The sequence below is a fragment of the Pleurodeles waltl genome, chromosome 3_1 (genome assembly GCF_031143425.1).
Source record: "Pleurodeles waltl isolate 20211129_DDA chromosome 3_1, aPleWal1.hap1.20221129, whole genome shotgun sequence".
Lineage (NCBI taxonomy): Eukaryota > Metazoa > Chordata > Amphibia > Caudata > Salamandridae > Pleurodeles > Pleurodeles waltl.
In genome coordinates, this window is record NC_090440.1 from 484,507,033 (window position 1) to 484,532,015 (window position 24,983).

At 47.7% G+C, this 24,983-nt stretch overlaps 1 protein-coding gene and 1 long non-coding RNA gene across 3 annotated transcripts in view; one reads left to right on the top strand and one right to left on the bottom strand.

Moving 5' to 3' along the window:
• RGMA (repulsive guidance molecule BMP co-receptor a) overlaps positions 1–16,608 on the bottom strand; it is a 121,468-nt gene extending 104,860 nt beyond the window's left edge. The window contains exon 1 of one of the 2 annotated variants that reach the window (XM_069222754.1): positions 16,113–16,608. In XM_069222754.1, coding sequence (XP_069078855.1) covers positions 16,113–16,126 — 14 coding nt within the window. In that variant the 5' untranslated portion in view covers positions 16,127–16,608. Of the gene's footprint in view, positions 1–12,670; positions 12,721–16,112 lie in introns of those variants that run through there. The other variant, XM_069222753.1, reaches the window with a different exon arrangement.
• LOC138284222 (uncharacterized) overlaps positions 16,431–24,983 on the top strand; it is a 129,887-nt gene continuing 121,334 nt past the window's right edge. Inside the window, exon 1 of the long non-coding RNA XR_011201361.1 lies at positions 16,431–16,457. This is a non-coding gene — a long non-coding RNA (uncharacterized lncRNA). The remainder of the gene's footprint in view (positions 16,458–24,983) is intronic.

Below are 24,983 nucleotides of genomic sequence, written 5' to 3' on the forward strand. Positions count from 1 at the left end.
GCACGGCTCGTGGAATAGTCCCGCTGTAAGAATGCGGCCCTCCGGTACACAGCTGGAAAAAGGAGAGGCGTACCTGCTTCCTGCCTCCGTTAACCCTGTATTCCTTAGCCTTAGTCATCGCGTCCTGAGCGCTACCTTCAGAGATGGCGAAATAGAGTAGTTGATAACCGTTGATTTAGCTTCGTCATTGAATTTGCCCGAGTGGTTGTTGTATGCTCGTATTAAGCCTGTTTTGACGCGAGCACTGCGTGGCGTTGGAAAGTTATGGTGAGCGCATGTACCATCGCCCTTAAAGATGGACCTCATCAGCACACGATGGTGACTTGTTTAAACAACGGTAAAACTGTTTGTCAGTTGCATGCATACTCTGGGTTTGATAATTCATCACTTGCTATGTTGCTTCCTCGTAAGGCGTGAACGTAACTTAATGGGTGTCTTTCCACACCCCTTGGGTGCCTCTTGCGTAGCCATGTCTATTGGCTGTGATTGGCAAGCGGAGATACCGTGTTTAACTTGTAAATTCCAATTATTGGTTATTCCTGGAATGTTATCTTCGTCACATAAAAGCAGTTACCTCTTTGGTCTTAATCTATTTGTCTAAATAAATGTATATGCCTCTTGATCCCAGGGATAACTTGTTTGCCACCGGCGTTAAGGCTAATTTAGAAAATGTATTTTAAAATCCTTTATTTTACCTCTGCATTTGGTGTCCACATGACACTTCATCAGTTTACTGCAAACTGCGTCATCAACCCTGCACCCAACTTAATCGTATTGTCATAACCAGGCTTTGTTACCCAAGTCTCTAATAATTTGGGTTTTAATGTTGTGCGGGACTAAATATAGCCCTGTTGGGCCTTTCTAAAAATGATATAAGGGCTCAGTGCAGTTCACAAATGCAAGATAGGAGCATTGCTGCTATACAGGGCATGGTGGTCCAGAATACACAGAACACGGACTTGGAAAGGGAGGACATAAACGAGGAATACTGGGATAGTCACAGTTTGACATTGACACAAGTGGATGGGCGCAGGCATCACTATAGAGTAGTGGTTTTCAAACTTTTCAATGTCGTACCTCGTTCCCCCAGTTGAAAAATAAAAATCATTGGGGCCCACCTTCACCGGGTGAAAGGATTTTTGAAGTTACTTGAAAGGGGTACCTTGCTATTCGCATAAGTACATTTGGTCTACAGTTGCTTTTGAACTCAGTACTCTCCTGTGAGGTAGTTCGATCTCAGTTTAGAATCATTTCTTAATCTGCACACATACTGTATGAATCCGTGGTGATGGGTCTACATATGTACTCTAACAGCATCCCTGTTCCCGAGTGTAGATTTAGCGCCTTTTGTTATCAAGGGTTCACCTTCTCGGCGAGACAGGCGAGACGCCTCACTGTTTCTTAGGGAGGGACGAAAGTCCCCAGGCTGGAGGTGCTTTGTTCACAAGGGTGTTAAGGGGTGATGGGGCCTTTTTTCTTCTGAGCATTTCCTCCTGAAAGCAGTGGTTTGTCCTGGGTTGTTTAATACAGTCTCATCAGTTGTCACAAAGGTCTGTTGGTGACCTGTACTTCTGGGAGCAGCAGGTTGGAGATACTGGTCGTGCTAATTGCTGATCATTCTGGTTCTAATGTGGATATTTGCAGGTGAAAATTCATTGAGGAGTGTTTGGGGAGGGAACAAATAAAATGTTCAGTTGCTAAGGTCATGCAGGTCATGTTGGCACTGGTAAGGAACCATGCAGGCTCCAGGTGGGGTACATTAAGTGAGCACAGGGGTACACTGAATCCAACGTGCATTGAATGCAATCAAAGGGTAGGTCTTCCTTGTTAGCAAACTCTAATTCGGAGAGCATGTAGGGGGCTGGGCTTGGTCGCGTTCAAGCATTAATACATAGCAATAATGTATATCCCCGTTTCCTGCTTTAAACTAGGGGCAGGGACGAGGTCAGCGGTTAGGCCTCACAAAAAGGCAATGGCGGCGCCAAATACTCTCTTGGCACAGGAGCAATTTTCCTCAGCAATAATTGGAGGGGGCATTACATATAGGTAATTTAGGGTGCCGAGTTAACATGGCTCACCGCAGGATTTGCAATAGTACATGATGCTACTCTGCGTCTGTCGGTGTTCTCCAACCTTTAAAGCCTGGGCGGTAGAAACAGAACCCCAGTCATATACGGAATTTCTAAAGGGGCTCCTGGGGTTGGGATAGCTTGACCAGCTAGGGTTTGCATTATTACCTGTAGTGCACTTCCAGCACTTAAGGAAGGTCTGGCAAGAAATAGGGTGGGAAGGCTCCTTAACACCCTGATGGTGCCACAATGTCTGCATCTTAGGTAACTAGCAATGGGAGCTGGTAGATGGAGCTTCTGTTGTCCTTTGGTTGCATCGCGGGGTGAAAGGCTGATACACGAACATATTTCATTGCCTTAGTGGCTCGAATTGAGGGGGATGGGGGCTCCTGCCCCGGGCCACCCTATCTCTCACCTATGGCGGGTGAGATACATAATCATTTGGGAGCCCATCCCTTCATCCTTTTGAGGTCAGATCAATGAATACCAATTTTACAGTAACCAAGCTACTGTGAGTCCGTAAATGACTCGGGCAATTCAAAGAGGTACCCGTATGATACCTAGTTAGTTCCTTGTCCTTGGGTTCATCGGTATGTTTGGCAAAAACATATCTCTTTATTCCGTGAATGGGCACTGTTTCATCATGTGGTGTTGGCAGAGAGGCACCGATGTGCGCCAGCATGACTGCACTCACATCTCATGGGTAACTGCACAGCTTACACGAGCCCCTCCCTTCTCGAGCCTTGGGGCTCCTTTCCCTGCCCAATGCAAGCCTAGCGGGGGGCATAGCAATCCCTCGCTGGGTCAATTGCAGGTTGTCTCTCTCTCCCTCATCTTAGCGGGTCGTCTCTCTCTCGCCCTGTCGCTGGAACCCCTGTGGTCCCACTCCCTAGGAGGCCTGTTCCGGCCAGAACCCTATGATGCTTCAGCAACATTCTGCTGGGACCACGGCAAGCAGCTGCTCACTTGACTTATAGGCATCCTGTTGGTGGGCAGTTGAAATCAGTAAGGCAGTAACCCCCATTTCCTGTGGGAGAGGGGTGCACTTCCTCAGCAGAGGTTTTCCTTCACACGGGTGAAGATGAACGGGTTCGGTATTAGCTCTCTTCAGACAGGGCGGCGGACTCAGGAATAACTGCGGCTCCCAACTGGTTATTTGGCGGTCATTTCTTCAAGGGGCGGATGCCGCGGCGGCAAACGCCGGTATGTTCTCAGGGGAAGCAGGAGCAAGCGGCTAGGGGCCTCCCCCTGTTTGCTGCTGGCGTTGTATGCAGCCGGTGATGCATTGGAAATTGCTATTCTGCTTCGCTTATGCCTCGCTTCTGTTAAACACACTCATGCTTGTTTTCTTCTGTTTCAGTAGCAGGATGGTTTATGAGTGCTCAGTCACTCCTTTGTCTGGCAGGCGGCTTACAGGTTGCCTCCGCTCCGTAAGCCCATGCCGGCAGGGGCTGCGCAGCATACACAGTGGTGATCGTCGGGCTGAGAGTCGCTCACCTACAGCGACTGGTCCTGAAGGTGAAGGGGGGCGGGGGACTTCTGTTCCCAGACCTCTTTGCCGTATACAGGTGAGACTTGGTCAGCCCCCTTTTTTTGGGTGGGGTGGGCGAAGGACCTTTTGGGCCCTGGTCGCCCTTGTGGCGGAAATTGAGATAAAAAATGTGACTAGAAACAATAGGAGGGGTTCCCCAAGGTGGGGCCCCCAGGAGGACATCTGGGATAGGATCCTGAAGTTCTGAGCCAACCAGCGGATGTACACACCAGATCAGGGGGTAAGAGACCTCAGATCGCTGGGGGAGAACATAGGGCTCCAGCTCTTGGCTCCCCCCATTACACCCCAGGGCTGATTGGTGTTTGGAGGGGGGGCGGAACCCGAAACTGGAGGACAAGGTACCGTGTAGTCGGGGTAACCGTCCCTCCTGGGATACAGGTGACACATGGGTCACCTGTGTGGTCCAAATGGTGGTTCAGGACAGGAAGGGATCCTGTCAGATTGGTTATGGTCACAAGAATTTCTCAGTAACATGTAAATAAACTGTTTTTCCTGTTGACTAACCTTGCCATGCTTGCTATTTGATGTTTGGCTTATTGAAGTTATGAGTCATTTTGAATTATGTCTTTTGAAATAAAAGATACTTCTTCCAACGAGTAAAGCTTGTCGTCTCGTGTATTCCTGGCGGGGGGAGTGTGGGCCGTTTTGGAGGCCTCCGGATCCTAGGGAAAAGCGCCCGCCCCGCAGTGGGGGGCGCGTCCCGTTAGGAGACGGGGCCTCCAAGGCCCTGGGGCACTCCCCCCCTTTCCTTCTGCCGGGGGTGCCGGAGTTCGGCCGGATTTCCGCCCTGGCGCCTCGCGAGGCGTTAGGGCGGAAGTCAATCCTGCAGGGGGCATGACGTGGGGCCGGCGTTCGCCGTGCGCCGGTTCCGGCCGGCGCATACTGGTGGGGGGCTATTTAAAGGCCCCCCCAAGAAGGCTAGACCTTCTTTTCCTGTGTGCGGCGGCGGGACCTGGCGTGCGGCCCGCGATTGTCCCACCCACCCTCTCCTTTATGTTTAGTAGTTTGGAAAGAAGTTGGGAAATTGAGATAAAAAATGTGACTAGAAACAATAGGAGGGGTTCCCCAAGGTGGGGCCCCCAGGAGGACATCTGGGATAGGATCCTGAAGTTCTGAGCCAACCAGCGGATGTACACACCAGATCAGGGGGTAAGAGACCTCAGATCGCTGGGGGAGAACATGGGGCTCCAGCTCTTGGCTCCCCCCATTACACCCCAGGGCTGATTGGTGTTTGGAGGGGGGGCGGAACCCGAAACTGGAGGACAAGGTACCGTGTAGTCGGGGTAACCGTCCCTCCTGGGATACAGGTGACACATGGGTCACCTGTGTGGTCCAAATGGTGGTTCAGGACAGGAAGGGATCCTGTCAGATTGGTTATGGTCACAAGAATTTCTCAGTAACATGTAAATAAAAACTGTTTTTCCTGTTGACTAACCTTGCCATGCTTGCTATTTGATGTTTGGCTTATTGAAGTTATGAGTCATTTTGAATTATGTCTTTTGAAATAAAAGATACTTCTTCCAACGAGTAAAGCTTGTCGTCTCGTGTATTCCTGGCGGGGGGAGTGTGGGCCGTTTTGGAGGCCTCCGGATCCTAACGTAACCAGAGTAGGCACTGAGAGTCTGATTCATATAGAATGCCACAAACTGGAAAGGAGACTCACTATGGTAATGCTCACTACTGACATCTGCTGCACTGCTGGGATTGAATTGCAGCAAAGCAAGATTAGGTTTTCAAGGTCTGTAAATTGAGTTATGGTTAAACTGGTTAAGGCCAACGCTCTTTTTTTAACAAAACTTAGAAAGAGGCCAGTGCTTTAAATGGGGAGGTAGTGTCCAGTACGTAGTACCTGCGCTTCTTTAATTTAATGGGGAGAGTACATCCACTTTTCAGCATCTCTAAAATACATTTAATGGGAGAGTGTCAGTACTTCTCAAGTGCAAACAGGTACTGTGGACAGTAAGTACCAGTACTTCTCAGTTTCCATTTATAGCGCTGGAAAGAGCAGAATTTCAGTATGAAGGGCTACATAAAGAATATTATATGTTGGTGTCACTACTTCTGGAAATTCAAGCCTAAGCCCCACCTATTCACAGAAAACTCTTTGTGAATCAGGCCCTGTATACTATTCAGTCTCAACCGCAGCTTGCCACCCCTTCTTGGTCAGGGCTCTCTACTTTCAGACATCCATCCCATGTATCATGCAAGCATTTTAGGTCTGGCTTTCAGCACCTCCACTCTTGTTCAAAATAACTTTGAAAATGTGTGTGAAAGTGGTAAGTCTGTTCTCTGCGGCTGTTTACAGTACCATATCTACCTGGCAGTGTGCTCCAAAGCTTTAATGGCTCTTGCCCTCCTTGCTTGCAATGATACTACTCTCGTGACAATCTCCATCTTATGATTGTTGGCAGTGTAAGTAGCTAGACCTAGCATTCAGTAAGACTGGTGTTTCCAGCAAATCCACTCATATGCAGGTAATGTGGGTGTGCAGACACATTGTACACTGTTTAATGGGTCTAATAATATTAAAATTATTGAGAATCATCCCAGAAGTTGGGTGCCCTGAAGATATACACGAAATTCCATCTGCCCCTGCATACACCTGTGTGTGACCCCAAATACAGTTTGGTTTGTGATGCGAGGTAGAAAGTGATCAGTATTATCACTATGTACTATAAATTAGCCATTTATATTCATAGGGTTTTTCTTTTCTAGCACCTTTACGGTGCATATCGGGTTCCGGGCAGTTTCTAGCCCATCAAGCAGACTTCCTTGAGAGGAGGGAGGTTTTCTATCTTCAGATTTTAAGAAAGTGAGTGTAAAATAACGGCAGCGATGAATGTTCCGTGTCTGGCCATTTGAACCTTCTGTTTTAAGGGCCAGGTTGGTGTGCTATTTCCCCACTACTTTTAAAAGCTCTGTGTTCCTCCAGGGCTGGCCATCCAGCATCTGGTATGCACCCGAGAGACCTTGAAGGATGGGTCAAAGTGTGTATATACACCACGTGATGTGACTGTAAATCCCAATTGCATATCATTTAAGTGCAGTAAAGGACTCATGGGTGTGGGATCAGCTGTTAGAAAGAAAGCAATCACCAATACACTCTCGTTCAATAAACCGCAAGGCGCTAAACGCTGGCTTATGAGTAACAAAAGGCCCATAAACTCTGCACTTCACTGAGGCTGATAAGCATCAACATGTAAAAGATGCCCAATGGATATAAATCCAACATGCATTAAGGCAGGACATTGTTTTGGGGCTTTTTCATTTAATGATGACCAGAGAGAGAGAGAGACACATGCCTTAGGCCAGGCCGAGGCCTTTGTTGGTCTGGACCCATGGGCATTGCAGAATCATGTTATGTGGATTTGCAAGAGCTTAGCGGAAATTTTTAACTAATTAAAGAATTCTTATTGGAGATCGTAGAACCAAAGCAGAAAGCCATGTACATGATATTGTGTAATTTTGGTAACAGATTCAAAGCTTTATACTCCCTCAAAAACATTAAGTTCATAAAATTAGTACATCTCTATGACAGTCTGGCACTGCTCTTTACCTTCTGACAGCCCGTCAGTAAGAGGTGCCGAAAAGATACATTTTAGGTGGGGGTAAAGGGTTTGTGAAAAAGATTCCACATGTTCACCGCCGAACTGAGTCCCCTTATTTTCCTACAAAACCTGACTACAAGATAATTCTCACCACGGTACAGGCACTAGAAAATGATTTTGATCTTCCCCTTGCAAATGAGGGGGGCCTGCACATGCAGGGTGCTTCAGAACAGAGTTTTGTCTCCTTTAATGTTCTGCATCAAGTACAGTAAAAGATGGACCTGTTATCGTTTCATTTATAAGGTCTTTTGTGAACCGCCGTCTACTCGCTACCACTATCGTGAAGATGAAAGCAGTAGGAGAATGGTTAAACATTTAAATTTCAATCTTTTGGAAGTTTCCTTATATTGGTCCCTTAAAATGAGAGTCTGAGTTTCCTCACCATGTGACAACAGATACTGCTGCCAGTTGGAGCGGGCCTATCATGTCTTCCCTGCTTTTGAATACAGACACTAACTGGTGTGCATTGATTTGCTAAATGCATTTGTGTCAGTGTTTTCATACTGAGGACTCTACTCAGCACTGATACACAAGGTGATTCAGGGACGACAAGCAGGTTAAAGTTAACCAAGAAAATGTAAATTGCACTGTGGCACCAGTCTCGCATCACTCCCATGTCGCTGTCCCAGTCAAGTCTTTTCCCAGATTTGTAATGTGCTCCAAGCAATGTCTCCGATATACAGCTGTAACGATTCAAGCACTGGCAGGAAAGGTCTTTAAGAAACTCAGAGCACCTTAGGAAAGTGAATGGATCTTACAAACTTTAGGATTGTGAAACAGACTAGGTCGGGTTCCACGGTTGTCAAGTTATTTCTATATTAGGCAGCAATTTGTGACATCCTGGAGGAGTCGCTGAGGAGTGAGGGCCTCACGGACATCCATGCACCTTTTGCGGTTCATGATTTAAGGCAATGACAATGGAGGCCCACTGGAGCTTTCGAGGGAAAGTGGCATTAGGGTGACAGGATTGGCTTAAGGTTGCCTGGGGGTGGGATTAAGGGAAGGCTTAAATTGGGTTTGTATGGGAATCCAGCCCATCGCGCGGTTGGAGGTTTGGCCGCATGGCTCATAGCCACAACGCTGATGTGGATCTGAGCTAGCAAAATGCAACATTAAAGTGGCCTATCCATCCTGAAGATTTTGCATTACTGTGCATGCAGCTAGATGGGGCGATCTACGTGGACAGAGTACTCCCGATGGGCTGTGCCATTTCATGTGCGCTGTTTGAGGCTTTTAGCACTTTCCTGCAATGGGTTTTTGTGAAGGTGTGTGGGCATTGGGAGGTGACACATTACTTGGATGAGTTCCTTTTCGTCGGTAAGGCTGGCTCCGAGTCCTATAAGTAGGCTTTGGCAGGTTTTGAAAGACGGGCCCAGGAGGTGGGGGTACCTTTGGCTCCGGAAAAGACTGAGGGCCCCAGTTGTGTGCTGACATTTTTGGAGATTGAACTGGACACGGAAGGGTTAGTGGCAAGATTGCCAGTTGGAAAGATGGCTGAGATTCTGTTTTTTTTTAGATAGGTCCGGTCCTTGCAGAAGATTGATTTGTGCATGGCACAACAGCTCCTGGGTTTCTTCAGCTTTGCCTGTAGGATAGTCAGTGGAGGGGCAGGGGTTGGGGGGGGGCAGAACATTTTGCATGCACCTGGGACTAGCTATGTCAGGTACCTCCCTCCTGCACCATAGGATTTGTGTGTCAGTGGGCCTGAGAGAGGAAATCAGAGTGTGGGATACATTCTTAACACAATTCAATGGATTTTTCATGAATTTTCAGGAGGAGGACAGAATCTGGCAGGTACAAATCTTCTTGGATGCACCTGGGGCCTCTGGTTTTGGTCTATTTTTGGGACGGTCGGTGATGTGCAGAACAGTGACCTGCACATCGGATGACATAAGGCAGGAGTATTGCTTTCCTGGAATTCTTTCCTCTGTTGGTGGCCTTGACTGTTTGGGGGACGAACTGGCCAACAGGACTGTAGTTTTTCACATGGACAACATGATGGTTGTGGAACTGGTAAACAGAGAGGGCAAAAGGTCTTAGGGTGTTGCGATTATTGAGGTGTTACATGCTCACATGTTTATCTTTAAATGTCATATTTAAAGCAGGGCACATTCCTGGGGTGAACAATGCTTTTGCAGATTCCTAGTCTCGTTCACAGTAGCATCGGTTTCGCAGTTTGGCACCAGGAGCAGAGCGGCACAAGACAGCGGTCCCATCAAACATTTGGGAGTGGGGGCATGATGATCATTGGGCTGGTGGAGAAGTCATTAGTGGAATCCACTCGGAAGAGTTATCGTCTGGCATGGTTGGAATTTCAGAGTTTTGAATGTTTTGAAGGGGATTTTTGGGTGCAGGCTGATGACATGCTTCAATCTCAAGCTTTACGTTTTGTGTTGTTTTTGATACAAAAAGGTTTGTCGTCTGCCACGATTGGGGGCAGGTTGGCTGGTGTTTATTTTTATGGTAAATAGTTTTTTGGTTGTGACCCAGCAAAAGATGATATTCTGGGGAGAATGTTGAAAGGGTGGGGTAGAGCCAGAACGGGGATGGGCAGAGCGGCAAAGGAACCCATCATATTTGATTTACTGTTGGAACTGTTGCATGTTGTGCCGGTTTGTTGTAAAGACGCTCATGAACTTGCGTTGTTTAGGCTGTGCATGGTGTGGATGTTTTTGGGGCATTTCGGATGTTTGAACTCTTGGGTGTGGGTAGGTCCGTAGGTGTGAAAGTGGGTGAAGTATGCCTGCGAAAAGGGCACTTGGGAATATGGCTTAGAAAGTCCAAGATGGATCAGTTGGGAATGGGGAAATGGGTGTGGTTGTAGAAAGGTGGAGATACAGCTGCTTGCCCGGTTGTTGAGTGGATCAGTTTTTGGTCACAATGAGCGACAGGTTGGGCCGGCGTTTTAAGATACTTGAGTGCCGAGAAGCTCACAGCATTCCAGTTCTTGTCTGTTTTGCGGATGAAGTTGAGACGGATCAGGAGACAGGCCCAGTGCTATGGGACTCATTCATTCAGAATAGGGGCGGCTATAGCGGCAGCTCATCTAGGTTGGGACTGGGCTCAGATTCGGCAGATTGGTAGGTGGAGGTCTAGATGCTGCAAGTGATTTATGAGGTCTTGATTTGTGGGGCGGGTACTGTGGAATAGGAAGGTACAAGGGCTGCTATATAAGGAGGTGGGACATTCATAGATGCTGTATTAAAAAAATTTCTTTTTGCAGGTTGTGTGACTGGCCACAGGAGTGGAAAAATGGTCACTTGGATGTCGGTCATTCCTTCATACATACATTGGGCGGCTCAATACGCAGAAAAGCAGATTTATGGACACTCATTGGGACTGCCGAGTAGCCGTCATGAAGTTTTGTGGTGGAGGAAGAGCGGTATGAGGTGGGGTAACTTGCTTCCTTTTCTAACATCAATGATGCCAAACTGGGGTTGTCCTGATCTTCTGCTATTGCACTTGGGGAAAAATGACCTGGTGAAGCTTTCGGGGCTCACCCTACTGCAAGATATGCAACAGGATCTGGAGTTGCTTTGTCCGAAAATGCACTGTACCTGTTTAGTCTGGACTGAGTTTGTACCTAGGAGGAAGTGGAGGGGGCACTGAAGCATGGGGCTATGGAGAGGGCTCAGAGGAAGCTCAATAGAGCAATGAGGGTTTTCTGCTGGGCGCATGGTATAAAGGTGCTGAAGCACGAGGGGATTACAGAAGAAGAGGCAGGGCTTTTCAGGACTGATGGTATGCACCTATCCGAGTCGGGCAATTCATATTACCTTACAGAGCTTCGCTTTACTTTGTGGGATTTGTGGGGGGGAAAAGATGTGGTTCAAGGAGAAGGTGTAAGGTTGTGCAATGTTGCAGTGGGCTCGCTGCTGGGGCAGCAAAACGCCTAACAGGTTTTTGCTGTGTGGCAGTAGATAGGGGAGGGTGGAGTGTAAGATGCGGGCCTGGCCACCCTTCTAGGGGGGAGAAAGAAGCAGGTGAAAGATGATAGCATGGGGGATGCCCAAAGCAGGCAGGGGGTGAAAGGAAAAGGGGGATGAGTGGGTGAATTGAAGTGGAAGATGGGTGAACGAAGGAAAAGTGGGGGAACGAGTGAAAAGGAGGACGGGGGAGAAGCTTCAAAGGGGGGGGGTTTAAAGTTAGAGTCAAAGTTGAATAGGTACAATGTTATGCAAACATAGAAAACATAAGGGTAACAATGGCAAAAATAGATGCACCCCCCCTAAGTGTCCAACATTACAAAGGTAGAATAATCTTATTTCAAAAGTGTCTATCCACGGTGCTATATTGTTCTCTAACCTGCTACCTACAAGTAGAAGTATGTATTAATTAACACATAATAAATTCGAAACTTTGCAACCACAGCACTCTCTTTGTTTAGAACATATAACAAATAGTCCATAACATAAGTCTTTCAGACCAATCCGCCTTGTAATCCCAGGTCTTCTTTAAGTCTAAAATAGCGCTTCACTGATTAACGAATACGGTCAGGAGGTGGTGTACTCCAAAGAGGTTTGCCAGTACAGTGGTCAGTACAAAGTATATTATAAGAGGTATGTCCTTGATGTAGTAAATTCAGAAAAGTATATTTTGTATTCTTGTTAACAGACACGGGCCATGATAAGCCCTGTGATTGTATTTCCTGCCGCCTGGTGTTTTGGCTGCGTGCTGTTGGGAATAAACAGTTTATTCTTTGGTCTTTGGAGTACACCACCTCCTGACCCGATTCGTTAATCAGTGAAGCACTATTTTAGACTTAATTACAAGTTTTCCTTGGATTTTTGGAACACTCATTACTTTGATAAAGTCATTTTGTGACGAAACACGTGTTGGATGTCCAAATATTAAACAACGCAATGAAGAACTATATGGAAACATGAAAGTTTCTTAATAAAAGAAGGCCTGACAACACAAGATGGATTGGTCTGAAAGACTTATGTTATGGACTATTTGTTATATGTTCTGAACAGTGAGTGCTGTGGTTTCAATCTTTTGAATGTACAATGTTATGTATAAGATGCAATCCTGTCCTTTTACACTAAGTAAACACTGTGTCACTGACTGTGTCCCGAAGCCGCCCTCCCCAGTCAGCAGTAGCTTTATAGGAGGTAAAGCGGGGGCTTGGATTGGTGTAGATGGCCAGTTACATTAACAGAGTCTTATTTAACATTCACAAGAACATGAAATCTTCTCACTAATTACAGAATAAGTGGCATTCTTTACTTGGTAGGAGGAGGAGAAACGCTGAGTCAGCCAGAATTCTAGATTGCGCTGGGGACTACATTTTCCGTCTTGCTCAAACCCGCACGAAGGGAAAACATACATAAAAGTCTATTTTTATACAGTTTTGACCGGTTCTCAGAAGCTTTAGGGGCGGAAAAGACCGGCTTTGGCACAGCCGAAGCTCATATCCTGTAGGTGGTGCTGTGGTTTACCTAATCTTCTTGCGCATTATCCAGTTTATATCAACTGCAACCGGAAACCGCCTCGGGACCGTCGGATTTAGCAGCCGTACAACCCCCCGATTAAAATCTCAATTTGGGAAAATTGATTCCTCGTCCGAGCAATTGCGAAGCGATTACTGCAGCGGGCAGCAATCAGAAATCTCATCTGTGCGTCTTCAAATTCGTGTGCAGAGGCTGTGCGTGACACCCGTCCACCCAGGCCCACAGTGTACTAACACCTAATTATAATGCACGCCCGGCCAGTATCGGGCTTCGTAGCGCTGGTCATAACAGGTGTCTCTCCGGCTACTTGACACCAGATGTCCAGCCTTAGCCGAATGCATGCTGGGAGTTGTAGTCGAGTCTTATCCATTGGCCTTGCGCACTGGATCACACTGCCTTTTACAAGGCCCAGGACTGGTAACGAGTCCTGGGAGACGTGCAATCAGATACAAAACTATCAGTATTGTATAAATCATGGATACTCATTTTTGTTTTACAAACGAAGGGCAAAAGACGCAGGAAAGAATGCACCTATAAGGTTCAGTCGACCGCGTGTCCAGCAGATTATTGTGTGAAGTTGTCTTAATCAACTGACATGTTTCATTTGATTGTAACCATAATTAGCATGTATCGAGTAAACACTCTACAGATAGTTCACGACCTGGAGTCCAACGTGGCCACGTGTTGGCATATTGGCCAAAACCTGTCTCAAAAGAAAACACGCTACCAAGGGCCAAGACAACAGTGAGACGCCTAATGAGTGCTATTTGATATGCATGTTAGATATTTCTGAAAACCTCGCAAGGCTCACGTCCCTTGCCTTGTACAAATCACGTTTACTGCAACGTTCAAGGCTATGGGTAGAAAAGTTGTTTTTTAATACATTTTTTGGCTTCTGGGTGCAGCGCGCTCTCGCCATACATTTGAATAGGAAGTAAAGCAGGATTCCAATCACACATGTTCTTTGCATTGCCAGTGTGATTTTGGATGTCTTTCCCCAGATGACTGTAACAGGTGTGACCGTGCGCAAGCAGGTCTGTTTTATAAGAAGCTGCGGCACTCTATAAACAGCACGGACACCGTGGGCGACTCCTAATATCGCAGTCACGCGCATCCAGGAATTTTAATTTTGCTTCTAAGAATACACCATAAAAAAACAACATTTTGAGGTAAACTTATCAAACATTGGATAAACTCAGTAACAAGGAGAAATGTCTGATATCTTTTACCTTTGTAATTTTTCGGAAACCGTGATCATTTAGAGTTCCGGGAAAATATATTTAGCAACAGAACGCCCCCCGACAAAGCCAACCCCCCTCCCCCCCAGAATACATGTGGAGGCAGGAGAATGGGGAAGGCAGTCCCTGGATTCGATCTATTTGCGACTTCGGACGGTGATGCACTGCGCCGTTTTTAACATCGGATTTTTCGCCCCTGTCAGAGACCCACTCTTGCGCTTGTTGGACAAGTCTCTGTCCGGAACGCCAATAAAGAATACACGGACATCATATTAAAACATCCCCTGACGTGCATTTCTTTTGGTGTTGCCGTGTTCTCAAAGAAATGCAGCGCATTTGATGCACCAATTATATTGTGATAAAAATAAGTAACGCATTGGATGTAAGTTACGTTAACACTTCTAAGACCCTTTATTTGCTCGTTTGCAACAGAAGTAATAATAACCAAACAGAATAACCTTTAAACGTGAAGGCAATTGTGTCCCTGAAAACATATGTGCGTTATTTGTATTGTGCCTATAGAAAAAAAAGCGCCGCAGAGTCACACCACACTAAAGCGGGGAAACATGGACTGGCCTCTCTGCCTTTCAATCTCATAATAAAATGATCACCACTTTAATTAGCCCACAATGCCGCAATATATATAGTATTGGAAGCCAACAGCGTGGCATGCAGCGCTATGTCAATAACGGCCAATAAAGCAGCTGTAGTCGAAAGGCGAATCCAGCGTGGAGGTTTGAGAAATCATAATTTTGTTGCAGTGTTACCGAATGTGGTAGCGACTGCAAGGTGCAGGTAAAGCTCTCGGGAACCACACGGTAAAAATAATATAGCGATAACACACAGCTAGAGTTCACCGTGAAGCAGCGGACGATTAAAAAAACTCTTGCGTCTATCACAAGTGAAAAGGCTCCAATGCAACAATCCACGCTAAAAATGCAATTTCGGCTCCACGAGTCGCAACTTCCAAATCTGGAATATGATGAAACTGACATACGAAATCTAAATGCGAAAATGATCTGCGAATCTGGCCCTCCGTGTCTATTGCAAACTATTAAATGAGGGGCAGTGGCTACCAGGGGTCAGGTTAAAAATACACCAAAGTTTTAATAAGTATTTTAATTACAGATGCAACATTGGCATATCCAAACGGTTGTACATATGAGAATCAGAACGGTACGCTGGACAGTAGCATACTGATTTACACATATCAGGTGGCTGCGTGTAGTTGGGCAGGTTGTGTGGAATAAATCAACACACAGGAGTAAAAAACACACATACTTAAGCACGCAACACACATTTGAAACTAGACCTCTGCCTTTACGTGACAGGTGGTTCAGTGGACAGTGATGGCACTGTTTTCCAAAGTCAGCAGCTATGAACATGACCCCTTGTCAGGTCAGCTCCTAAAAATACCGAGTCCAGAAACTTGACCCCTGCAACCTTAGTCTGCACGGGGTGTAACTAAAAAACTGCAGTCTGCATTTAGACCTGAGAAAGTGCCGCGCCTCCGGTTCTAGCCCCAGACTCGAAACCGAGAAACTGACGTTTTTAAAAACTGGAATCTGGGACACTGGTCTCTGCGTGTCATTTGTGCCCACTCGGGCCCTGATAATCGCACATATTATTATATATATACCTCAAGCTCCCCTAGAAGTGGTCACTGAAGTTCAGAACTGAGGGGCTTGAGTATTGAATGGATAAATGTCTGTTTGCGCTCCTTGGGTGTGGGGCAATCCCACCCAAGCATGCTCATTTCCTGGAAATCCACCGAGCGCTCGCCAGGGTACCTTTGAAATTGACCTTCTCGCGTGTGCCCCCCACCCCTCCCAAATTCACCGACCGCGAAACTGACTCTCAGCAGGTCAGTGGCTGAGGCTGAAACTGGCAAGCCTGACTTGATTACACTCAAGCCGCTTTAAAAAAACATAAAGCAGGGAAATTGCATCTCAGATTCCCAACAGTGCATCTGTTGAATTTGCCTTCGCTGCGCTGTATCATTTTTCAGACACTGAGCGTTGCAAGATTGCTTGGCCCGGCAGGAAGAGCGGCCTGCACACAGCCCCCACCCACACCTAGAGATAGGGTGTGCGTGCTGGGACTGTTCACACTCCCGATTCCCCTTAGTCCCTTACACCCTGCTCTGAGTGTGATCGCAGCACCCCCCCCCCCCCCCCATGCCACCTGCTTACCTTGACGGCTGCATCAGCCTCTGCAGCCCTCTTGGGTGGGTGAGGGCTGACCTCAGTACCGAGGACGGGGGCTCAGAGTTTCGTCCAGGGATGGCTGCACCCCCCTGCCATAGATTTCTGGCAAGTGCCTGCCTGGGTGTGCGCCGAACGTCAGACGCGGGGCAGGAGGGGACTGTACCGCCGACTCCCCTGCATGCCTACCGCAGACGCGCTGGCTGTGGAGCGGAGCAGGGTGTGAAAGGAAAGTGATTTGCCAAGCTCTGCTCCTGCAGACAGATAGCTGAGGAGACAGACAGCGCTCTCCTCCCCGCCATCCCCCTCTGCCCCGCGTGCTGGTGTGAAAAGGTTAGTTAACGCGGGAGGGAGAGGACGTGGTAAATGCAGCAGCTGAGGGAGAGGAACGGGGGGAGGGGTGAGCAGAAACACCGGGATACTGGCCTCGCCCTCCCCTTTTCAGAGCTTCCTCACGTTGAATGCTGACAGACGAGGAGAAACTGAACGAGCAGACAGGTTGTCCGTGTATTTTGCGCGAGATGTGCCGAAGTGCAAGAGGGAGCAACCTCGGAAATTATGCACTTAAGGCATTGTGTGAATTAAAAATTCAACTGTGCATAACAGAGTAGATGAAGAGATTGGTCCGGTCATCATTTGGCAAATGTTTTACGTGGTTCAGGCCAGAAAGGGACACGGTTCTCAGCCAATTATTCTGTGTCAAATTAAGATGAACCCGGGCCAGAGTTGACCGCTACCAGGGTACGGGCGGACCACAACCAAAGGAGACTCTTTCGTGTTACTTAAAGACACTGCTCTTTTATATAGCGCATGCAACGAACGGAGGGATCTCTTGGCACTTGGATAGCGGGCGTTATAGGTGCCAACCGGTCTAGGAAAAAACAAACCTCTTTATGGCCAGTCTTACATTTATATCACTCACCAACCAAAAACATTCTAAAATGATGCCTTGGTTGATGATGTCAGCTGGGGGTTTAAATGGTGTTGTGACGTCATTCAATGGATAGCCACTCACATAGACAATAGAATTTTGAAACGTATTGTGCCAACTACCAGCATATGTAGCTGCAGTAACACAAAAATAACTGCAACGAGCACTTTGCCTGTCAAGCTATTTAAACAGTTCAATTTCTGCTTTAGCTCTGGCACTGCTGTTATATCAATCTTGTTTATGTTTTACCTTTGTTACTCCGCCCCTTTTGTTCCAGTACTGATACAGGTACTCCGGTACCGTTGGATAGTATTTTGATACTGCCACTGTTTGCATCTGTGACAGTACTGACATTATTCGTTCATAGTCCGGAGCTTTTCTGGTTCAGCACCAGTTCTGGCACAGGTCCGTCGTGACCTGTTCAATTTCTGGCATATCGTAGTTTTTGTGCAGTGTGCTAATCACCAGTGTAGTTCCTGTTCCATGGTTTTTCTGGTTCTCTTGCCTTCCTCTCAGTCTTCAGCCCTCTTTCAGTTTTTTTTATTCCAACCCTTTGAGCTTTCCGTTCTGTCCTTGCCTCCTGGTAAAGAAGAGCAGCCATAGGCATTCTGTTTCATGTAACAATTTTTATGCACTTCTCTTCTATCAGGGGTACTCTAATAATTCACCGGAAACAACCAGGATAAGATAGTATACTGTTTTACGTTCTATCCCAGAATATTGTGGTTTATGGTAATGTGATTGGACAATAAGGTCCTCATTAAGAGTTTGGTGGTCTTTTGGCAGTGTTGGCGGTATCCCATCTGCTGTAATAAGAGTTCACAATGAAGATTGCCAAAATGCAGCCACAAATCTGACACCGCCAGGAAAACTGAGGGTGGGAAAGAGGAGGTCCCACCATCAGCACCACCACCAGCACCGCCACTCCGACTATATTCCGCCCTCCATATTACAACCCACAAATCAGAACATCGGTAGTTGCATGGCGGTAAACCATTGACAGTCTGAACCGCTGCGCACAAAACTCACTTCAGCCACATCACAACACCAAATTGGACAGTGCGAATACCCCACATGTGAGACACATACATACACCGCAAACACCTGCTCACTGCACCATATAACACCCCACCACACACACACCCATAAAGGTTTGCAAACAGAGAAACACACTCACAGAGAAGCGCGCAAACAAGGAAGATACAACACTTCAATACCATAGCCACCATCACACTACACACGCATCACACACCACGCCACTGCACTAGCTACACAATACACACACCACCACTGCAGAAAAACACTACATAATAACCGCGCATATAACCAAACGCCCTCCACCCCAACCACCAACACACACTGCACCCTTGCACATAACACACACCACCACCCACAACACAACCACCATGTCATGTCATAAGCACTCACGCTTCACACACAATGAGCTGAGGGTCATGGTCGATGAAATCAACAGGGTAGAGCCACAACTGTTTCGAGCACAGGTACAGCAAATCTCCATTGTCAGGGAAATGGAGTTATGGCAGAGAATTGTCGACAGGATCAACTCGGTGGGCAACCACCCACGCACAAGGGGAATGGCACCAACTACTCCTGTCCAGCATGCTTCCTCACCACCCTATCACTCCCTAAATCACCCTACCAACCACTCTACCTCACACCTAGTCATCTAATACCCCTTCCCTGCATGCAACAACACCACTCAGTCACAATGCCCACACAGTCCCTCCCAAGTGCATGGATAGCAATGCCAACAACAAACACTATGACTCCCACAATGATCCTGCACATCCTCTGCAATACCTGTTAACCTGACTGCACAATACAACACCTGCATGTACAACCCTTGCACCTCCCACACCAACTGGATGCATAGAATGAGGAAAATCATGGCAATGACAGCTGTTCAATTCCCGTGCCCCATTTCACAATGTAAGGTGTCAATCCCCTTACAATCCACAAACAATGCCTGCAGTGCTGCATCTGCTGTTGCCATAAGTGGGAATCAAGTGAAGCCACTGTTTTCATCAAACATACAACCAATCACACCTTCACCCGGTAACACTCTTCCACTCCTTTCACACGTACCCCAGCCACTGGCACCATGGATACAATGCCAGAGACAGCCAGCCCTCCCCGGGATGAAGTCCCCAGTGACGACTACGTCTCAGGATGCATGGATAGTGACGACTTACCTGGCCCATCGGGGACATCTGGTCAATCCTCCACTCCCAGTCTCACCCTACCCACAACCAAACCCCCCACCTAGTGGCAACAACATCACAGTCAACCCCTCGTCCCCAGACCTGTCACAAGGATAGGACAATTGTGTGCCCTGTAGTACAGGGACCAGAGTCAAACCCTCAAACCCAAGACAATGAAGGTCCCGGTGACAGTGGGCACACTGTCCCCGTGGCACAGGCATGGGGTAGGGGGTCTGCCTGTGGTCAGAGGATTGGGCAGCCAATGGAGCCAACTGACCAGGAGTCAATTTCACAAGTCCTGGGTGCATACCAGCAATCCCAGGAAAAGATGGACCAAATAATCGCCATCTTGGGTGAAAACCAAAGGCTGCAGAGGGAATGCCTGCAGAAAGCCATGCAGCAGTGGCATACTCTCAATGCCTCCATGGCCACCATTGCAGGGGTGCTCAGGGACCTCCCCAACATCCTGCATCCCACCTCTACCCACCAGCCAGCAAGCCCCTTCCATTGGCAACCCAGCATCTGAGCCATCTACTACTGTGTCAGCCAGTGGACTGGAGGCCCTACCAGGGGACCCACAGGCCACTGATACCCCTCCCTCTGTAGTTGAGGACCCCCTCCACAAATGTGGTCATCTATCCAGGCATTCTACTGGAGCAGATGCCAAGACAAAATCCACCACCAGGAAGTGAACCTCCCCTGAAAGTTTTTCCTGGTGTGCCACTGACACACCCTGTTGACTGTTAAACACCATAACTCACCTATTCCTATGGCCCTTGGACACTGGGCCTGTAGTACCTACACCTAGGCCATCTACTATGAGGATTTAATCCAGCATGATCCCACTCATCAACTGTTGAACCCAATATGCACAATAAACCCTGCAGAGCACAGACAATTCTTATGTGTCTTCATTGCGTGATGTGCAATTGTTAACAAATTGAAATTACGCCACGTACCACCCATCAACCCACATCCAGTGCAAATCACAGTAGAGGTATGCATCCTCTGCAGGGAACCTAGGACACCACAGTTGGCCTACTAGTCATATGAGTCAGTAGCCCAGCCACACACCAGAGTAGACCCAGTAGTCCAATCTGTAAAAACGAAAACAAAGGGACACAAATCGGGATGTGAGTCAGAGTGCCACCCTATGCACATATGCAGGAACCTGCTCTGATGGCCATTGTCACATGCCTAGGAAACAGGGCTCATCACAATGCACCTCTACATCCAAAAATACAATAATTTCATAACCAAAAACATGTAGCCGACATCTGGAATGGGCTGTAAACAACACCTTCAACTGTATGCAGACACAACTTGCCATCAATGCCTCAATCAGCAGGTAGGATATGTAATGACACTCTTCACACAGTCCGTAGCCTGCCTCACTTCTGGAAAGGAGATGACATGACACATTGCACACAACAGGATTGTTCCAAGTAGAAGTGAACTTGCCAGCCTTTAGATGATCAAAATGGCAGTGTGTTGACCACTTACACTGCTCCTGACATACAATCAGTCGTCCTTCATCAGCCACATATGGGAAGGGTAAATGTGGCATCCCAACTGATAAACCTGTCTAGGATGGACATTTCACTGTATCTAAGTGCTAAGATGTAATTTGCAAAATCACAAAGGCAACATACCTGTAGGTCACTGGAAGTACTCATTGATCAACTCTGTCCTGGACTCAGCTGCACCATCCCCATCTGCCTCCTCATCACTCTCCATGTGTCTATCACCACCCACAGGTCCAGCAGCTGTCTCCTCATCTGCCAGTAATGGGATGTGACGTCTGAGGGTCAGATTGTGGAGCATGCAGCAGGCAACAATTATCTTACATACCTTTTGGTATCTGTAGAGGAGGGCACCTCCTCAGACGTGGAGACATCTAAATCTTGCTTTGAGTTGGCCAAATGTCCTTTCAGTCACATGCCTCGTCCTCCCGTGGGCCTCATTGTAATGTGTCTCTGCATCAGAGGCAGGGTACCTCACTGGTGTCAACAGCCAGGGAAGGTTAGGATATCCAACGTCTCCAGTGTGAATAGAAACCAGATACAGACACATGGAAGATAGTGTTGACAGGTGCAACAACAGAGACACACATCATCACAGATACCTACCAATTAGCCAAGTCCTCTCTTGTTGTAGAAGTGCCATCATGTTTGGGATATTGCTGTTCCTCATTATGTCATCATGGACAGATCCCGGAAACTTGGCAGTCACCTGGGAGATATACTGGTTCGCCAAGCACACCACCTGCACGTTTATAGAGTGAACGTTTTTCCAGCTCTGATAGACCTGTTCGTTGACACTTGGAGGAACAAAAGCAATACAGGTGCAATCCATAGCCCCTATTATGTGAGATATGTGTACCAGTTCATAGAAGTCAGCCTTCACAATGGCCAAATATGCAGGTTGGGGAAACCAGATGTAAATCGAAGGTTCTTCTAGAAAGCTGACATACATTCCACAACACAATGCTGAACATGGTCTGTGACATCCCTGCAGCCAAGCCCACTCTAAACTGGTAGGGCCCTGTAGCAAGGAAGTGCAGCACCGACAGCACTTGGATCATGGGAGGGGTGGCATTGGGATTGCGGATGGCAGGCAGTAGATCAGCCTCCAACTGAGCACAGAGTTCCATGATGGTGACAGGATTCATTCTGTAGATCTGCACGATGTGTTATTCCTCTAAGGTGGCGAGGTCGACTACAAGAACGTACACTGGTTCATTCCTCCTTCTCCTCATTACATGGTATCTAGGATGTAAAGGGAAATATCGTTTCATGTGATGTGCAGGTCAAACATGTTATCAGACCAATATATCGTGATAACACACTTAACAATGCAGACATGACTGAACGGGTGACAGTAATTACATAGGGTATGTAGGAGTGTCATTAAAGGCATACGTGCTGGCAATAACTGGCTCTGTTCATGGTATGTGTCAACCAATACATGTATGATGGTGCAGGTCGTGTGCACATATGTGTCCTGCACGGGACACGCATGAACGTATGACAGTGATATAGGTAGCAAAACAGCCAATGGCCCGGCATGTAGTGGCATATTCCCTTCATGTTACATACTTGTTGTATCCAACATGTATGTGGCTGTGTATGATGTACATACATGGGCCTGTGCACTAATCAGGACATTTCAGTGTCATGACGCATTTGCATTTTTCAGATAAACCCATTAACTGTACATTAAATGGCAGCCACCTGTCCAGCAGCACAGGACAGTTGGAACTGATGCAATTTCGCCGGCGTATGCCTTCATGGTGGTAGGTGGTCCTAACCGCTGTGTAACTTCTCATTGGTTGCCATTGCTGCCTATGAGGGACTGGGGCCAGTGATGATCACCGCCGGCAGTGTCGGTCCTATACACGGCAGCTGTGACCGCCATTTTCTGCCAACTATCTCACTTGCCTCCTGACACTCCTTCAAGCAAGACCTCCACTACGTGAGCTGCTGTGTACTGTCTCTGGGAGCATTTATGCTACGTCCTGCAGGTGATAGGTCCCCGGCCTTTACCCAGGAAGAACTGGAAAAACTGGTGGAAGGGGTCCTACCCCTGTATGAACAGCTGTATGAGGCACCAGAGGAACAGGTGAGCCCCATGCCATTGCCATGTGTGATAGGTGCACATCGACAATGTATATCAATGACCCTGCCTAGGTAACCAAGGAGTAAGTGTGACAAGGCAATGGTGCTAGTGAAGTGCACTTCCAAACTTGACATGGGTGGGCCTGTTTCGACACCCTATTCATTCTGACCAGCTCCATACAAATCCATTTTTGTATCAGAGCTGTCAATGCTATTCCTTCTATGGAAGTCCCCTACTGCAACCGTTTTTGCATTGGTATGGTACGGTAGCTGCCATTGACTGTATGTGGGTCTGGTTTAACATGTCCTCCATGAGAAGGGCCTCAATGGGACTGGAGTATTGGACTGATAGCTGACTATGCAATCATGCCTCACCGTCAGAGTTCAGGGATGTGTTGTGACAATGGGATACTGCTAAGGGCTCTAAGATGAGGGCTAATGGTACAGCAAGTGCTGCTCATTTAGATGTCAGTATGTGGACTAGGCCTTACTGTAGGAAGGTAGCCTCTTTCTAGCCTTGCTACCCCCACTTTTGACCTGTTTGTGAGTGTATGTCAGGGTGTTTTTACTGTCTCACTGGGATCCTGCTAGCCAGGACCCTAGTGCTCATAAGTTTGTGGCCTATATGGGTTCCCTGTGTGGTGCCTAACTGTATCACTGAGGCTCTGCTAACCAGAACATCCGTGTTTATGCTCTCCCTGCTTTCTAAATTTATCACTGCAGGCTGGTGACTAAATTTACCAATTGTCATTGGCACACTGGTACACCCATATAATTCCCTTGTATATGGTACTTTGGTACCCAGGGTATTGGGGTACCAGGAGATCCCTATGGGCTGCAGCATTTCTTTTGGCACCCATAGGGAGCTCAGACAATTCTTACACAGGACTGCCTCTGCAGCCTGAGTGAAATAACATCCACGTAATTTCACAGCCATTTTACACTGCACATAAGTAACTTATAAGTCACCTATATGTCTAACCCTCACTTGGTGAAGGTTGGGTGCCAAGTTACTTAGTGTGTGGGCACCCTGGCACTAGCCAAGGTGCCCCCACATTGTTCAGGGCAAATTCCCTGGACTTTGTGAGTGCGGGGACACCATTACACATGTACACTATACATAGGTCACTACCTATGTATAGCTTCACAATGGTAACTCCGAACATGGCCATGGAACATGTCTAAGATCATGGAATTGTCCCCCCAATACCATCCTGGTATTGGGGGGACAATTCCATGATCCCCCGGGTCTCTAGGTCAGAACCCGGGTACTGCCAAACTGCCTTTCCGGGGTTTCCACTGCAGCTGCTGCTGCCAACCCCTCAGACAGAATTCTGCCCTCCTGGGGTCTAGGCAGCCCTGGCCCAGAAAGGTAGAACAAAGGATTTCCTCTGAGAGAAGGTGTTACACCCTCTCCCTTTGGAAATAGGTGTGAAGGGCTGGGGAGGAGTAGCCTCCCCCAGCCTCTGGAAATGCTTTGATGGGCACAGATGGTGCCCATCTCTGCATAAGCCAGTCTACACCGGTTCAGGGATCCACCAGCCCTGCTCTGGCACGAAACTGGACAAAGGAAAGGGGAGTGACCACTCCCCTGACCAGTACCTCACAGGGGAGGTGCCCAGAGCTCCTCCAGTGTGTCCCAGACCTCTGCCATCTTGGAAACAGAGGTGTTGGGGGCACACTGGACTGCTCTGAGTGGCCAGTGCCAGCAGGTGATGTCAGAGACCCCCTCTGATAGGCTCTTACCTTTCTTGGTAGCCAATCCTCCTTTTTTGGTAGCCAAACCTCCTTGTCTGGCTATTTAGGGTCTCTCCTCTGGGGTATTCTTCAGATAACGAATGCAAGAGCTCACCAGAGTTCCTCTGCACTTCCCTCTTCGACTTCTGCCAAGGATCGACGGCTGACAGCTCCAGGACACCTGCAAAACCGCAACAAAGTAGCAAGACGACTACCAGCAACATTTTAGCACCGAATCCTGACGGCTTTCTCTACTGTTTCCTGGTGGTGCATGCTCTGGGGGTCACCTGCCTTCACCCTGCACTGGAAGCCAAGAAGAAATCTCCAGTGGGTTGACGGAATCTTCCCCCTG